Source organism: Oncorhynchus mykiss, chromosome 1 (assembly GCF_057628025.1).
Source record: "Oncorhynchus mykiss isolate SJ-2025 chromosome 1, ASM5762802v1, whole genome shotgun sequence".
Taxonomy (NCBI): domain Eukaryota; kingdom Metazoa; phylum Chordata; class Actinopteri; order Salmoniformes; family Salmonidae; genus Oncorhynchus; species Oncorhynchus mykiss.
Genome location: NC_143022.1, coordinates 9950200 through 9968293, shown reverse-complemented (window position 1 = coordinate 9968293; position 18094 = coordinate 9950200). Strand labels below are relative to the sequence as shown.

Sequence of the window (18094 nt, the reverse complement as noted above, 5' to 3'; positions counted from 1 at the left end):
AATCAAGTTTGTGGGACCCCTCGTTTGAGTCAAACCGTTCAGTGCGTGACTGCGCCTACGGTAAATACAGCGTTATAATTCTTAAGCAACAGACATACGCAATTGGAAAGAGATTATTGATTACATGTTTATAGAGGATAGCTCTCGCACAAAATAAAAATGACTTCCCCCTCCGTTATGTTTTCAGCGTCATATCCCTCGCCGCTGGAGGAATGTCGAGACCGAATGATTTAAAAATAGCATCATCTCTCCTCTGACAGCCTTCTCTAGTGACTCCCTTAGCATTGTGGTGCGAGAAGCAGGAATGCGAAGATGGCTGCAGATTTAGGAGAGCTGCTTGTCCCTTATATGCCCACCATCAGAGTTCCCAGAGCAGGAGACAGGGTTTTCAAGAGCGAATGTGCCTTTTCCTACGATTCTCCCGTAAGTGTCTCCCCGTATAATGGGGTGTTTGTGTGTTCCAAGCTGTCCTTACTCATCCCGTAAACTGCCCTAACACACGTGAATAGCTGCGCAGTTTTGTGGCAGGATCTGGGGCTTCCATTGCCACCATTCTCTTGAGCTTGAGAAAAATAAATAATTAAATGTTGTTTACATCCCGTGGAATGGTATTTCCTTTGTGAAATTGTACTTGTTCACTGTGCGCCTGTCTACTGTTTTGTCAACGTAATTAATGACACCTACGTGGGGTTGGGCTGTGTTTTGGTGCATTACATTATTTTGTGTCCCCCCTTCTGCATTTTAGGCTACACACTCTTGAGTTTTTTCAGTGTGTTTTTTTGTTGTTGTATTGAAAGCGTGACTCACCAGCCACATGTAAAATCACTAGAATAATGTTATATTGATATGGGAGCTATTTCTAATGGTTATTTTTTGTATTAGAGAAAATAATGTCTTAGATTTTTTGGGGGGTCCGGCATTTTATTTCAATGTGATTGACTTGCCATCTGCAACAACCGATGAACTGAAACGCACGCTGAGGTTACCATGTGTTGGGCTTTTAGGACCAACTACTCACGTTTTTTTGATGAGGAAACATATTTTATAATATATCATTGCTCAACTGAAACCATTTTAAAGGTGAGTGACTCAGCTGTCTGGAGTTCATCATGTCAGACTGAAGACTGACAAGTTGGTTATTTTTATCCCAGCGCGGTTGAAGCTTGTGTGTAACTCAGCGCTTTAAAGTGTCATCAGGGCCTATTGGCCTAATCCGAGCTGCAGATTTTGGTTAGTATAGAGGGTTATTTGTGTGATATTTTTTGTTACACCTCCGTCGTTGAGTGTAGGAAAGAGAATCATGTAGGCATGTATAACGGATGTGAAATGGCTAGCTAGTTAGCGGTGTTCGCGCTAAATAGCGTTTCAATCAGTGACGTTACTTGCTCTAAGACCATGAAGTAGTAGTTCCCCTTGCTCTGCAAGGGCCGCCGCTTTTGTGGAGCGATGGGTAACGATGCTTCGTGGGTGACTGTTGTTGATGTGTGCAGAGAGTCCCTGGTTCGCGCCCGGGTATGGGCGAGGGGACGGTGTAAAGTTATACTGTTACACCTGTGTTACACCTGTGCCTCGAAGGTGGTTGAGTGTCTCAAGGCATAAATTACAGAGTACTTTGGCTTTTGCTGTTTTTTAATAGTGGTAGGCAATTACAGTTAAACTATTTGCAGTCTGCAAAAGCCGTACTGGAGTGTCACTGTTTCAAACATGAACCCATATGGTAGGCATATTTCAGAAAATAACGTCCTAAATGCAAGACCACGTCTGCTTTAGTTTACATGAAAATCACATGGATTAAAATCAAATGATAGAATCCACCTGCCACAAGTGTGTGTGTCACTGGCAATGACATTGTATTGACACAACCCTGCTAACAAATCCCAATATACTGGAAACTGACATCCTTTGCGCAGTCCTCTATTGACCCCAAACGTCATTACACCTTGGGAAAAACAATCATAATATAGAATCCAGTCAAAACGGAGAAAATTGCAATTTCCATGTACTGCCCTTGTATCTCATTTATGAATGAGTTCTATCTGGTGAGTCACCATTAGAGACCCAAAGTAAGCACGCAGTAGGAACCCAAACATTGGTATTTTCGTGTGTGTGGGGAGATGCTTATCTGAATTTCAGATTGTTAAATCACCTCACTTGACATTGTTTTGACAAATACACATCATTGTTCCTTATACATGTGCTACCTCGTGTGTGTGTGTGTGTGTGTGTGTGTGTGTGCCTTGCATGTTGTTCACCACATGTTGTTTTTGTTCACAGGAGTCTGAAGGAGGCTTGTATGTGTGTATGAACACATTCCTGGGCTTTGGCAGAGAACATGTGGAGAGACATTACCGTAAAACCGGACAGAGTGTTTACATGCTCCTCAAACGGCATGTCAAAGAGGTGAGGGGTCATACCATATGCTTCTATATTGGTCTACACACCGACAGTGCATAGTGTACGTACATTTGACAAATTATATTATTTAATAGTACATGGGACTTACATAGCACTTTTCAACCCAAAGTCGCTCTACAATAGTATTTATTTTTATTTTTAAATGTAACCTTTATTTAACTAGGCAAGTCAGTTAAGAACAAATTCTTATTTACAATGACTGCCAAACCCAGACGAAGCTGGGCCGCCCTATGGGACTCTCAATCACAGCCAGATGTAATACATCCTGGATTCAAACCAAGGTCTGTAGTGATGCCTCTTGCACTGAGATGCAGTGTCTTCGACCGCTGCGCCACTCGGTAGCCCAATAGTAGAACCTAAAGAAAACACAGAGATCCAAAGCAAGACAACACTAAACTAATAGCAGGAAGAAACAAAAACATGAAACAAAATTAAAGGGAGGGGCTCAAGAATGGAAAGAACTTGTGATGTGTCAGTGTATGAGTGAGCGAGCGAGCGGTTTTGTGTGTGTGGGAGAGAGTGTGTGAGGGGGGGGGGGGGCTTCAAGGGATACTTCAGGAGTCTGATGAACTCGTGCATACCATTTGTATGCCTCTGTGCAGTTTGAAGGAAGTTGCTTACTAGTGCAATTTCTAACTAGCGTTATCGCAATGGCTTAAAGTCTATGGGTATCTGCTTTCAGTCACGTTAGCATTGGCTCGCAAAATGAGCTCTAACTTCCTTCATACTGGACACCGAGACATAAAACTGGTATCTACATGTTCATCTGACTCCATTTCCAAAATCCCAAAGTATCCCTTTAAGGCTAGGCAATGGTGAAGAGCTGGGGCTTATGGAGGGACTTAAAGATGGTGATGGACTCGGTCACAGATGGCTGGAGGGAGGGAGTTCCAGACCTTTGGCGCAACCCTGGAGAAGGCCCTGTCACAAAAGCTCTAGAGCTTGGACCTAGAATGAGATGGTAGTAATATGGTTGTGCCATGTTTATTTGTTCAGTTTGTGTGAACGATTTTCCCCTCTTTTCCATGATTGTAAGTTTTATCAAATCAGTGACATATTGTTATTAGTTGCAAGTACATTAGACTTTGTGTGTTCAATTTTGGCACAAAACATTGAAGGAAAATATATTTTGAGCTGATAAGAGGCTGGCTTGTTTCAACTTCATATTCATCATCTCTAGCATCACCTCAACATCAACTTGTGAGAATTGTGCATTTCTATGTTTTGGAGACAAAAGGATGGAGAAAGAAACGTTTTTCAGAGGACATAGTCCGGAAACGCTATTGATATTTTCTGGTACTTTTCAGAAGATAATTTTATTTCTTTATTATTTATGTTCACCAGATTATTTTATCACATTGAGACTTAAGGTTTCTTTCAACAGGGAGCACTGCATACACATAATTTAAAGAAATACTATATAAAATAAATATACAAGAATTACAAAAACAGTACCAGTCAAAAATGTGGTCACACCTACTCATTGAAGTGTTTTTCTTTGATTTTACTATTTTCTACATTGTAGAATAATAGTGAAGACATCAAAACTATGAAATAACACATATGGAATCATGTAGTAACCAAAAAAGTGTTGAACAAACCAAAATATATTTTACATTTGAGATTCTTCAAAGTAGACAGCCGTTTCCTTGATGACAGCTTTGCATACTCTTGGCATTCTCTCAACCAGCTTCATGAGGAATGCTTTTCCAACAGTCTTGAATGACATCCCACATATGCTGAGCACTTGTTGGCTGCTTTTCCTTCACTCTCAGTCCAACTCATCCCAAACCATCTCAGTTGGGTTGAGGTCAGGTGATTGCGGAGGCCAGGTCATCTGATGCAGCACTCCATCACTCTCCTTCTTGGACAAATAGCCCTTACACAGCCTGGAGGTGTGTTTTGGGTCATTGTCCTGTTGGAAAAACAAATGATAGTCCCACTAAGTGCAAACCAGATGGGATGGCGTATCGCTGCAGAATGCTGTGGTAGCCATGCTGGTTAAGTGTGCCTTGAATTCTAAATAAATCACTGACAGTGTCACCAGCAAAGCACCATCACACCACCTCCTCCATGCTTTACAGTGGAACCACACATGCAGAGATCTACTCATGCAGAGACATCTACTCTGCGTCTAACAATACATTTTTAAAAAATGAAATATCACATTTACATAAGTATTCAGACTTTCAGTACTTTGTTGAAGCACCATGGGCAACGATTACAGCATCAACTCTTCTTCGGTATGACGCTACACGTTTTGGCGCACCTGCATTTGGGGAGTTCGTCCCATTCCTCTCTGCAGATCCTCTCAAGCTCTGTCAGGTTAGATGGGGAGTGTTGCTGCACAGCCTTTTCAGGTCTCTCAGAGATGTTCGATCGGTTTCAGGTCCGGACTCTGGCTGGGCCATTCAAGGACATTCAGAGACTTGTCTCGAAGCCACTCCTACGTTGTCTTGGCTGTGTGCTTAGGGTCGTTGTCCTGTTGCAAGGTTTCATCAAGGATCTCTCTTTACATTGCTCTGTTCAACTTTGCCTCGATCCTGACTAGTCTCCCAGTCCCTGCCACTGGAAAACATCCCCACAGCATGATGCTGCCACCACCATGCTTCACAGTGGGGATGGTGCCAGGTTTCCTCCAGACATGACACTTGGCATTCAGGCCAGAGTTCAATCTTGTTTTTCATGGTCCGTCAGTCCTTTAGCTGCCTTTTGGCAAACTCAGCGCGGGCTGTCATGTGCCTTTTACTGAGGAGTGTCTTCCATCTGGCCATTACCATAAAGGCCTGATTGGTGGAGTGCTGCAGAGAAGGTTGTCCTTCTGGAAGGTTCTCCCATCTCCACAGAGGAACTCTGAGGGACCATTGGGTTCTTTGTCACCTCCCTGAACAAGGCCCTTCTCCCTCGATTGCTCAGTTTGGCCGGGTGGCCAGCTCTAGGAAGAGTCTTGGTGGTTATAAACTTCATCCATTTAAGAATGACGGAGGCCACTGTGTTCTTTGGGACCTTCGATAATGCAGAGTTATTTTTTGGTAGCCTTCCCCAGATTTGTGCCTTGACACAATCCTGTCTCGGAGCTCTACGGACAATTCCTTCAACCTCATGGCTTGGTTTTTGCTCTGACATGCTCTGCCACCTGTGGGACCTAATATAGACACTGTGCATTTCCAAATCATGTCCAATCAATTGAATTTAACACAGGTGGACCTCAATCAAGATGTAGAGACATCTCAAGGATGATCAAGGGAAACAGGATGCACCTGAGCTCAATTTCAAGTCTCATTGCAAAGGGTCTGAATACTCATGTAAATAAGGTAGTGTTGTGTATATATATTTTTGTTTAATACATTTTCAAAAATCTCTAAACTTGTTTTTGCTTTGTCATTATGGGATATTGTGTGTAGGTTTCTGAGGAATTTTTTATTTATTTCATCTATTTTAGAATAAGACTGCAACGTAACAAAATGTGGAAAAGTCAAGGGGTCTGAATACTTTCCGAAGGCACTGTATGTGGATTTTTCAGTAGGGCTGGAGAGCATGAATACAAAGTAGAACATTTTTGACATTTCCCTTTTAACTAATGGTTTCTGTTCACTAATTCATTTGGAAGTTCCCTAACTTCAGATTTGTTTTGGTTCAACCATTTGTTTGGTGGTATGGCACTGACAGGCACACTGTAACCACAACATTTATGGTGAAATTTCAATTCCGTCAGTGATGGATCGTCAAATCAAATCAATGTTTATTCGTCATGTGCACAGCATACAGGGATTTCAGTGAATAATCTTTGAGTCATCTGCACTTTGCATGGGCCTATACAGTAGTAATAAGTTACAATTGCACAGTTGGGGTGGGAATACGAAGCCCTCAAGCCTGCACTCTAGGATGCGTTATTCAAATTCTATTATTGTAATACTACAGATCCAGACACAAAAGCTTCAAAATAGGTAGCAACCTGCTTATTATTTATATGTTATCACTTATCATACCATCATGGCCACCTAATCATCCCCAGCTTACAATTGGCTCACTCATCCCTCTTCTCCCCTGTAACTATTCTACAGGTCGTTGCTGTAAATGAGAATGTGTTCTCAGTCAACTTACCTGGTAAAATAAGGGTAAAATAAAATATCACTCACTTGCCTGACAAATGTCACACCTGTTTTTGACTGACAAATGGATCTAGCCAAGTAGATCTTCCCTACGTCTCCCAGCAACATAACAATCCAGATCAGAATGCTGTTCTCTGTTCTGTTTACAATCGAGTAAGGAAACTGCATGTTCAGTTTAAAATAAAAACAACCTTAGCTGCCACCGTTTCCGTTCGGTCCTAATTGACCCCCAGATAAGTGCATCTATTTTCATGCCTGGATCTGTCCAGAAACAGCTGTCCTCATTCCACCGGCTCGTGTTACTGTTGTTTTCCCATGATGCTAGTTAGTCCCAGAGTTCATTCTTCGTGTCTGTTTGATGTGTTGATGGGAGTCGGTCTGAACTCGATTTGGATCAGAAGGATCCAGTCAGTTCACAGTGAATGGTCTTGTAACCCTAGCTAGCAATTTGACATATTCACAGTCTACTGATTCTACTCTATGGAGTTTATTAAGGACATGCTTCCAGTATTTATTCATATACTGTTATATTTGACGTTTTGTCAGCCAGCACTAACTAGGCTGTTGTATTAGTGTTGGAAAAAAACGACTGTAAATATATCAAAACTGTTTTAGTATTCTAATTTATAAAGGTAACCATTTTGTATTTTTAGAAAACTAGTAGTTTCATGGCTTGCTACTGCTGTCTTTGAGAATAGGCCATTTTTAAGAGATATATTTGCTTGATATATATAGCTTTATATGACATATTTTGCTCCGTTAATAACCTTTCTACCTGTTAACTTGTTTCCCACAGAAAGCCACAGGTGCCGCAGGAGGCGCCATCTCCAGAAGAAGAAATGGCAGAGTGTTCCTAGGTAAGCCTGATATTGTCCGGAAAATATCCTCATGGGGAGTTCCCCTTAAACTCAGTCTCCTTAATGGGTTATTTACAGTACAGTCACATTTCTCTCAGTAGTCTGTTTGTCAGCCCATCTTGAAGAGAAGGACAAGACTCTCCCATCCTTTACTATAGGCCTTCATTTCCCCCTTTCTAATGCGATTATTAGGGGAAATTGTCTGTCATCGTGTCATGCTGTTATTGTTTTTATTTGGTTATATGGTGGTTGCCCTACACTGGCCATACACTCTGGCCTAAAGTGACATATTCCCATGTCCAGAGCCCGAGGCCTGGCCCCCCGTTCCTTTCCTGCCAGGCAACTCTAAATTTAGCTAATTTATTCGTATATGCAGTTAGTAACCATTCTAAATCCAAAGTGCCACATGCCCGGCCTGGTCTACTCTCCTCCTACACGGGGGTTGGTTTACAGTGGGCCGCACCTGCCTGTCGCTCGGCTGGCCTCAGCTGTTGTGCCCCGTCATCTCCCCCGGCCATCGGCCACAATGACACGTGCAAGGGAGGGCCAGGTGGTGGATTCTCCTCTCGGCGCTAGTGTTATTCAAATAATCAACGCTCGCTAGTTACCTCCCCTGTTTATCTGCCCCTGCAACGTTCCCTTACCCTCCATTCCCTTATCTCCCATTATCCACTTAAAGCTGTGTAGCCGGCCACTTCAGTGCCCTGCCTCGGTGTAGCCTACATACCCAGAAGCACCAGGCTCACAAGATTCACTCTCCCATTATTGGACATGCTGGATTGTTGTCTTTTCACTCTGCAGGCCTGGACACAGAGGTTCTTCCAACCTGATGTGAACTGTATCCTCCCTCCCTCCTTTCCAAATCTCCTCTCGACTTTGATGGCCATTGGAACCCAAGCTAAAGCTCAATGTTGCTTTGGCATTTCCATACCAGTGACGATCTAATCAGTCAGCCAGCAGCCCACACGTCATCATGTAACCAGAGGCTTCTTAACAAAAGCCATAGAGGAGAGAGGACTAGGGTTGAAAAAGAGGGGGTCAATGTACGCAGTAACATTATCTGGCTACTTACTATATGACTCAACAATTCGTCATCAACTATTTTAAGGTTCTGGACATCGTAGAAACAATAGGGAACACAATTAATTTGACTCAAAGTTCTACAAGCGCTGTCTGAAAGTCCCAAATGCATTTCAAACATGTATTGACTTATCGTCAATTATGCCTTGATGAGTATTCTATTAAATTGATGACATTCTATTGTGAAATTGTTAAAGGAGGACTTTGCATCCTACTACTCCTCAGTAGAACTCAACAGTTCAGCATAGAGAGGTCCAGAGCACACCGTGGGATTTTAACATACATTAGTATTCACCTGACCCTAGACCTCATTAAACAATTGGATCTTTTGACCCTTGTTGACAAGGGATATTTATATTACATTTGACCTCTGTTCTGCAGCTGTGACTTCTAACCCTAAACCTCAAGTCTGGGTTACCTCACTGGATGTATACTGTATCTTATCAAGCCAGCTAACATGGAAGCTCAAATATTCAAGAAATACATACACACCCCATGTATTATTGGATAACGCACCTTCTAACAAATCACATGATCTCAGAAATGCATTAGATCACCTGAAACAACTACCATATTCTAATTGGATGCTTTTCCAGAATTTATGTGAGTATTTGATTCTGTCATCTCACTTTTTTCCTGTATAGCCAAGACAAATGCTCAGTGAAAGGCCAATCAAGTGTATGAATCATCAGTCACTGTTTCATGGGAACTGAATGTTGACGTCTGCTTCCTCTCTCTCAGATTTAGAACTGAACCGTGATTTTAACGGGGATGAGTATGAGTGTGAAGACGAGGCCAAGCTCGTCATATTCCCAGACCACTTCGAGATCCCCTTACCAAATATTGAGGAGTTGCCTGCACTGGTCAGTGAGTGTGTACCCATGCCCTCTGTGTGCCATGCATGCTGAATGGAAACAGTGGATCACGTACCACCCTTCTCGCCATTTGCCTTTTCCAGTGCAGTGCTTCCTTATCCTATTTTTGAATGCCATAGGTATCCTGTGCTTCTCTTTTTTTGGGGGGAGGGGGGCATCCTGTGTTAATGGTTTGTTAATCGCAGGGTCTAATTGTTGTGAAAGCCTTTGACTGCATGTGTACCACTGGTTGTGTTAACCATATGCCGATGTACATCTATTATAATGGGCAGGACAGTAGCTTAGTAGTAGTAGTAGTAGTGACATCACAATCTGATCTGATTATTCTAACCAATGACCAGTCATCTTTTATTTGCATACATATCCTCCTACTTTGAACGGGTAAGTGTGGTAAGCTAGAGTCTAGACGATACTATCAGCCAATCAGGACTGTGTATGTAATATATGTAAATTTGTATTGATACGCCCACATGATCAAACCGAGCATTTCAATGGCAAAAGGAGGCTCGGGGTTATGTTAATAAATTATTTTCATAAAATAAACGCACAGCGTGAGTTATGAGACGTATAGTGATGATTTAAAATAAAAAGACTGCATGGGGGCTTTAAAAGTTACATTATTTGGTGTTATTAATCCTCTGTTACAGGCTTACTCCGCTATCGGTGCTAGTAAAATAGACATATCAGTGAGGAACTACAGTGATACTCTATTATATAATTATCTTAGTTTCAGGAACATATTTATTGTCTCTTTTCCTCACTGATCTAACTGGAATCAGGTTATCTATCCTCCTGTATGCACCACAGTCCTAGACCTGTTACCATAGCTACCCCCGGAAAAATCACAATGGAAAAAAATATATATTAAAAAGGAAATTAAAAAATTAAAAAAATCTCAGAAAAGTAGTGCACTGGGCCATTAATAGTCCGGTAATAGGGGACAGATAGAGCCGTCTCCAACGGAAACAAAAATTGTCCGCCCCCCCATCAACAAAAACATTATCGGCACCCCCAAACTACTACTAGTCTTATGTCAGTGAAACACATCTCCTCAATCAGTAGATCTAATGGCTCCTGTGTGTCCTGTGACTCCCAGGTGACAATAGCCTGCGATGCCGCGCTCAACGCAGCGTCAGCCTACAAAAAGCAGGAGTCTGACTCCTGGGACGAGGAGATCCAGGTGTCCAAACACGCCAGGAGTCTCCGACAGCAGGACAACGGAGTGAGGATCCCACCCAGGTAACAGCCCACTGATTGGACTGACAAGAGTTACGCAATGATTTAGGAAACACCAATATTGTAGACATTTGGCTTCAGAACAGCTGCCGTCTCGGTCAGCCTCTAGAGAATATGTATGTCTGCTGTGTCATATCATTTTGTGTTACTTATGCTCTTGTGTTGCTGCTAGTTTGTGGGTCCTCCTGTGTTTTTTGTATTGGGGGGTCGTTCTGGGTTACTTGAGCTACTTGTGTGTCCCTCCACCTTACTTGTCGGATTCTGATCCCATTATAAGGAATCTCTCCTTTACCATGATCAAATGGTATATTCCAGTGGACAGACACTAAAAATAACCCCAAGCAGACAGCAATCACAGATGGACACTAAAAATAACCCCAAGCAGACAATAAATATAACCCCAAGCAGACAGCAATCACAGATAGACATTAAAAATAACCCCAAGCAGACAGCAATCACAGATAGATACAAAAAATAACCCCAAGCAGACAACAATCACAGATAGACACAAAAAATAACCCCAAGCAGACAGCAATCACAGATAGACACTAAAAATAACCCCTTTCTCTCCTCTCAGTGGTTGGAAATGTCAGAAGTGTGAGATGAGAGAGAACCTGTGGCTGAACCTGACGGACGGAGCGGTGCTTTGTGGGAAGTGGTTCTTCGACGGTGCTGGAGGAAACGGCCACGCCCTGGACCACTACAAAGACACCAACTTCCCTCTGGCAGTCAAACTGGACAACATCACCGCAGATGGAGTAGGTCAGTACCCACTTCCTCTGGCAGTCAAACTGGACAACATCACTGCAGATGGAGCAGGTCAGTACCCACTTCCTCTGGCAGTCAAACTGGACAACATCACCGCAGATGGAGCAGGTCAGTACCTACTTCCTCTGGCAGTCAAACGGTACAACATCACCGCAGATGGAGCAGGTCAGTACCTACTTCCTCTGGCAGTCAAACTGGACAACATCACCGCAGATGGAGCAGGTCAGTACCCACTTCCTCTGGCAGTCAAACTGGACAACATCACCGCAGATGGAGCAGGTCAGTACCCACTTCCTCTGGCAGTCAAACTGGACAACATCACCGCAGATGGAGCAGGTCAGTACCTACTTCCTCTGGCAGTCAAACTGGACATCAGAGCAGGTCAGTGACACATATTGGGCTTCCGTGCTTCTACACCTGCATTGCTTGCTGTTTGTGGTTTTAGGCTGGGTTTCTGTACAGCACTTTGTGACATCAGCTGATGTAAGAAGGGCTTTATAAGTACATTTGATTGATTAATATTGGGGAAAACATGCAACAATACATTATAAATGCTGATGCATTCATCTAACACAGTAACGCATCATATCTGGGTTAAATTTTTCCATTTGTAGAAGCATAGAGATCCTATTAAATTCATATTCTATCTATACAAGTAACAACCATCCTATTAATATGAAGAGGCCTTGGCCCTTGTTTTTTTGATGACCAGTAACAACCCCCGTTTCAGATATATATTCATTTGATGAAGAAGAAGCAGTCCTGGACCCTCACATATCCGAACACTTGCAACATTTTGGAATAGACATGCTACAGATGCAGCAGGTATAAGTCTCGCCATCGTTGTAGGAAAGCTTGAGAAGCTCTCATTTTGTCTGTACTCTACCTTTTTCAATAATACGTAACATTTGTGATGTTCAGCACACTTTCAAACAGCCACTTCCATTTCACATAGATCAATGTAAGCCTAGAATAACATCAACCACGTCTAGATTAATGTGACCCCTTTATTTTGAACCTCTACTCCCTCATTTTGTTCCATTGGTCGAAATAGAATGGAACAGAAAATGGCCACCTCAACACAGAGAGCGTTCGGCCTCGGGTCAGCGAGTGGGAGGTGATCCAGGAGTCGGGCATGAAGCTGAAGGAGGTGTATGGCTCAGGTTTCACGGGCATCAAGAACTTGGGTAACAGCTGCTACCTGGGCACCACCATGCAGGTCCTTTTCAGCATTCCAGAGTTCCAGAGGGCGTGAGTATAACTAGCATATGGGAGGGGCGTGTGTGTGTGTGTGTGTGTGTGTGTGTGTGTGTGTGTGTGTGTGTGTGTGTGTGTGTGTGTGTGTGTGTGTGTGTGTGTGTGTGTGTGTGTGTGTGTGTGTGTGATATATATATATATAGAGAGGGGGGCCTCTAGAATAGACCAGAGTAAACATACAAAGTCAGGACACTGCGGGGGTCATATTCAGCCCTCCTACAACAAGACAAATATAGATGCTGATGATGGAAAACTGACTCACTTGACCTAAAGGTGTTATTACGTGGTGATTGCACAACAATACCTACAGTACTGAGAACAGCAGGCTAATACGAGTGGATGACTGTAGTATTCAATCTCATATTTTCCCTCTTTTACAGTAGCACTGAATGTACTGTCTGGCGTCTGTTTTTGAATCTCTAGGTATGTTGGAAATCTACAGAGGATCTATGACTACTCACCTCTTGACCCCACCACGGATTTCAGCACACAAATGTGAGTCAATACACAGTTTGCATAATGTTGCTTATCATCAGTACAGTGTTTTGACCAGGGATCTGGCCTGCGCGGGCCCGGGGAGGCTGAGTAAATTATAATGGACCTATACATTTTCGAATAACTTCCCTTCTTCTAGCCCGCAAATTGCCTTTGGCGAACTAAAAAAAATCAGCGTGGCCCTCCCACTGAATTTTGAAATCCCGATGTGGCCCTCGAGACAAAATTATCCCCTGGTCTTGTCTCACACCTCCAAACATCTGACCGGTTCACATAATTGCTGACTTGCCGTTAAAAGCCTCTCTATGCCAACTCTAATATTTTCTAGCTACACTGTATATACACAAGTATGTGGACATAACTTCAAATTAGTCCATTCGGCTATTTCAGCCACACCTGTTGCTGACAGGTGTATAAAATTGAGAACACAGCCATGCAATCTCCACAGACAAACATTTGCAGTTGAATGGCCTTACTGAATAGCTCAGTGACGTGGCACCGTCATAGGATGCCACCTTTCCAACATGTCAGTTTGTCAAATGTCTGCCCTGCTAGAGCAGCCCCGGTCAACTGTATGTACTGTTTATTGTGTAGTGGAAACATATAGGAGCAACATCGGCTCAGCCGCGAAGTAGTATACCACACAAGCTCACAGAACGGGAACGCTGAGTGCTGAAACTCGTAGCACGTAAAAATCGAACTGTTCGTCGGGAGCTTTATGAAATGTGTTTCCATGGCCGAGAAGCCGCACACAAGTCTCCTAAGATCACCATGCACAATGCCAAGCGTCGGCTGGAGTGGTGTAAAGCTTGCCGCCATATTCCTCTGGTGCAGTGGACACGTGTTCTCTGGAGTGATGCTGTAAATCATGCTTCACCATCTGGCAGTCCGATGGACGAATCTGGGTTTGGCGGATGCCAGGAGAAGCCTACCTGCCCCAGTGCATATTGCCAACTGTAAAGTTTGGTGGATGAGGAATAATGGTATTTTTGGGGTGTTTCATGGTTTGGGCTATGTCCCTTAGTTCCAGTGAAGGGAAGTCTTAATGCTACAGCGTTAACATGATCGTGTTAATGACCTTCACCATGTTAATCTGATGCAGATCGTCTCATAAATCAGGATGTTGTTTACCACTGGTGTTGCCCAATCCATTTTGTTCTTAGCAGATGTTAGTAGTTAGATTATCCGTTACACTGCAAGCATGTGTAATATAGGTAATGTGTGTTTTGGTTGGTCAATCATTTCATTGCTTTCCTTTTGTGTGTGTTGATGGTGGAGACGGTATTGGCGAAGAGCTTTTGTTCTTAGCCAAGTTTTGACAGCTATTACAATGCTTTCTTGTGTATTAGGACAGGCATGCTATTACAATGCTTTCTTGTGTATTAGGACAGGCACCATGGGTTAGCCAAGTTTGTCACTAGTTATATTGGTGTCCTTTTGTTTTTGTTTTGTCTTCCAGGGCGAAACTGGGCCACGGACTTCTCTCAGGCCTGTACTCCAAACCACCAATGAAATCCGAGCTCATTGAACAGGTGATGAGAGAAGAATACAAGGTATTAGACTGGGCATGTCCAGCTCCTTATCTGGGAAAAATTAACAATCTGGCAACTCGGGAGATCAGAACGTATTTCTTTTGTGTTGCCAGATAAGCAGGGGAAAGAGCTGTCCTGCTCTTCTCCATTCATTATTCAGCTGCTAGATTTTCATCTAGTAATGCCAGTGTAATATAATGAGGAGTCTGCATTCAGGTTAGGGCCAGGTTTGGACACACCCAGACATCTGCGTGGAACACCGTTGCCTGGAGAATGGGGAAGGGAGGGGTAGGGAGTGGAGGGGCTAGGTCCATTCGGCTATCTGTGGCAATATTCATTGTTGCTCATATTTTGAGTACCTTGTAGTTTTGACATTTAAAGGGGTGTGTTGCATGTCTTCAATATCATAACCCAATATCTTTCCCAAATGATTTTTGGGTTGTAACTCTTAGTAGTATAACTAGTTCCATTAACGTGGACATTGTATTTTCTATTTATAGTATAAACTGAAGCTAACGTTTTGAGATTTGATTGTCTTAGATGCCCCATACATGCTGCAATAACAACCCAATTGTGTTACAAAGTATTGTCTATTCAGGTAGCAAATGTAGTGCCATTTTGACATTGTTCACTGCATAGATATCTAGCTGCTGCATATCAACTTGTCTTGCATGAGCAGTGTGAATTGTTGCTAATCCAATCTGACCAATACAGTCCTGAATCCTGAAGTATTTAGTATACAGATTACAGACATACAGGGACACCTGCATTGCTTGCTGTTTGGGGTTTTAGGCTGGGTTTCTGTACGGCACTTTGAGATATCAGCTGATGTACGAAGGGCTATATAAATATATTTGATTTGATTTGACTACACTACAGAACCAACTGTTGTGCGATATATGATTCATCTAACACTGCCATGTAAAGACCCTCTGGATTTCCTGCAGATTGCATGTTTGTTTAGTGGGGAAAGGATCTTGAGGGTTACTGCCAGTATGCTTGTTTGTTTAGTGGGGAAAGGATCTTGAGGGTTACTGCCAGTATGCTTCATTGTGCCCAGTGCCTCATTATGCACTGTGGCTGTAGAGCTGTCAGTGGGTTTAGGTACAGCACCGATTAGACATTACACTCCGCTCTCATAACCACAGAAATAGACAAGTTGTACTTGGTTTCTCATTGCAGCACCAGTCGAAGGGCATCTCTCCCAAGATGTTCAAAGCCATGGTCAGCAAGGGCCACCCCGAGTTCTCCTCCAACAGACAGCAAGACGCACACGAGTTCTTCCTGCACCTCATCAACCTGGTCGAGGTGTGTATGTGTGTATGGCTTCATATCCATAAGTAGTAGTGAGTTAACCTACTCGAAAGGCATGTAGTGGTGTATACAGTATACCATTGTTGCAGAGGTACAGCAATTGGCAAACAAATTCACTGGTGTTCAACAAAAGGCTCATGACCGTCAATTGTATCAATCAGCACTGGCTTTTCAGCTTGTGCAGATTATACAGAGTGTACTGGCTTTTCAGTTAGTACAGAATCTGCACTACAGATTATAGAGTGTGTACTGGCTTTTCAGTTAGTACAGAATCTGCACTACAGATTATACAGAGTGTACTGGCTTTTCAGTTTGTACAGAATCTGCACTACAGAGTGTACTGGTTTTTCAGTTTGTATAGAATATACTGTGTTCTTGTTTTTTAGTTTATACAGAGTTTATTTGTACATTTATTTCAATAATGACAATGGCCAAAGTAAAACTGCTTTCGTGAAATGGCTACTGCAAAGCATTTTCCTGACCATGTCGATGCGCCTCTGACTCTTGTCACGCGTGGTCAATCTGGGGTCTTGGGGGAGGGGAGGAGGGACGGGACGATGTCCCCTCGGCCTGGCAGACACACTTGTGCTCTGAAGTGACTTTCTTAACCAGGTTACATTTAGACCTATCTATCTATCGGTTACACAGGCCTGATAATGCTTCCTATTTTGCTTGTTGTCCACACTTATACTCGAAACCTGCCATTTTCTCTGCTCTTGTCCTTGACGCAACAAAACAATTGATCCAAAATCATTTTACTAGACTTACTATGTATCGTTTATGTTTTAGTCATTTGTGGCGATGTTCTGAATAACAGATAATAAAAATAAAAAACTTGGAGCAGGAAGGTAATGTAAAGTAAGATGCTAAACAGGAGCTAACAAGCCTACTTCATGTTAATGTAAGTAAAAAAAATCAACAGTTTTCTCTCAGCTTCAGAACACCTTTTACAATCAGACGTTTCTTCCATGAATGTTAATAGAGTTGTATTATCTGTGGTGATATTCAGCCGTTCTTAACCTGCGTGGAGGAACTGAGTCGGTTGGACAGAGATGGGCGCCCCCGAGTGGCGCAGCGGTCTAAGGCACTGCATCTCAGTTCAAGAGGTGTCATTACAGTCCCTGGTTTGATTCCAGGCTGTTTCACAACCGGCCGTGATTGGGAGTCCCATAGGGCGGCGCACAATTGGCCCAGCGTCGTCCGGGTTTGGCCGGGGTAGGCCGTCGTTGTAAATAAGAATTAGTTCTTAACTGACTTGCCTAGTTAAATAAAGGTTCCATTTAAAAACATGTAAAAACTAATAGGCAGAGTCTTACAGTAGCCTTCCATCAGCATGTTTAGCCCTGGGTCTGCCTGCCAGACAGCCGGCTGGAATACTTCAATGGTGTTGGGAGTAAAATTATAACCTGAGTATTTCTGTAACTTCTTAGAATAGAAAAGCTGCTGCTGTGACACCCAATACGAGTCAAATGGTTTAATTCAAGACCCATTGCCCCATGAGTCCTCAAATTAACACAACAAACACATTTTAGTCCCCAGTAAACAGCTGCGTACCTCTTTCTGTTTCAGTTTGATATGTTTCCCTCTGTCTTTCTTCAGGAGTTTTAACTGTATGTAATTGTACAGTAATCTGTACACCAGTATTTCCACTTGCACATCTATCACTCCAGTGTTCATTTGCTAAATTGTAATTACTTCGTTACTATGGCCTATTTATTGCCTTACCTCCTTACTTCGTTTGGACACATTGTATACATATTTTTCTATTGTGTTATTGACTGTATGTTTGTTTATGTGTAACTCTGTGTTGTTGTTTGTGTCGCACTGCTTTGCTTTATCTTGACCAGGTCGCAGTTGTAAATGAGAACTTGTTCTCAACTGGCCTACCTGGTTAAATAAAGATGAAATATAAGAAAGAAATCTTGGCATGGTTCCTCTTGTGATAATTGAGGAGTGTATAAGTTGATGCATATTGTTTCTGTTCAAACATACATGCAATTAATGAAAGTCACAATATTCTCCTGATGTTCAAATGCGATGGAAACAGTTACATTTCCAAACCCTTTTTTAACTGGAAATTCAATAGCATAGCTTGATATCCAGTATATTCTCTCTTTCCTTCCTTCCCCTCGCTCTCTCTCTCTCCTTCCTCA

General features: G+C 42.7%; 1 protein-coding gene across 8 annotated transcripts in view; it reads left to right on the top strand.

Annotated features, from left to right (window-relative positions):
• The window catches only part of LOC110531511 (ubiquitin carboxyl-terminal hydrolase 13), a 36601-nt gene continuing 18507 nt past the window's right edge, over positions 1-18094 (top strand). The window contains exons 1-12 of one of the 8 annotated variants that reach the window (XM_090238438.1): positions 41-423; positions 2275-2400; positions 7324-7384; positions 8186-9067; positions 9206-9327; positions 10436-10578; positions 11153-11337; positions 12074-12168; positions 12398-12594; positions 13024-13095; positions 14555-14648; positions 15810-15935. In XM_090238438.1, coding sequence (XP_090094564.1) covers positions 9049-9067; positions 9206-9327; positions 10436-10578; positions 11153-11337; positions 12074-12168; positions 12398-12594; positions 13024-13095; positions 14555-14648; positions 15810-15935 — 1053 coding nt within the window. In that variant the 5' untranslated portion in view covers positions 41-423; positions 2275-2400; positions 7324-7384; positions 8186-9048. Of the gene's footprint in view, positions 424-678; positions 1081-2274; positions 2401-7323; positions 7385-8185; positions 9068-9205; positions 9328-10435; positions 10579-11152; positions 11338-12073; positions 12169-12397; positions 12595-13023; positions 13096-14554; positions 14649-15809; positions 15936-18094 lie in introns of those variants that run through there. The other 7 variants (XM_036989170.2, XM_036989225.2, XM_036989273.2 and 4 more) reach the window with 7 other exon arrangements.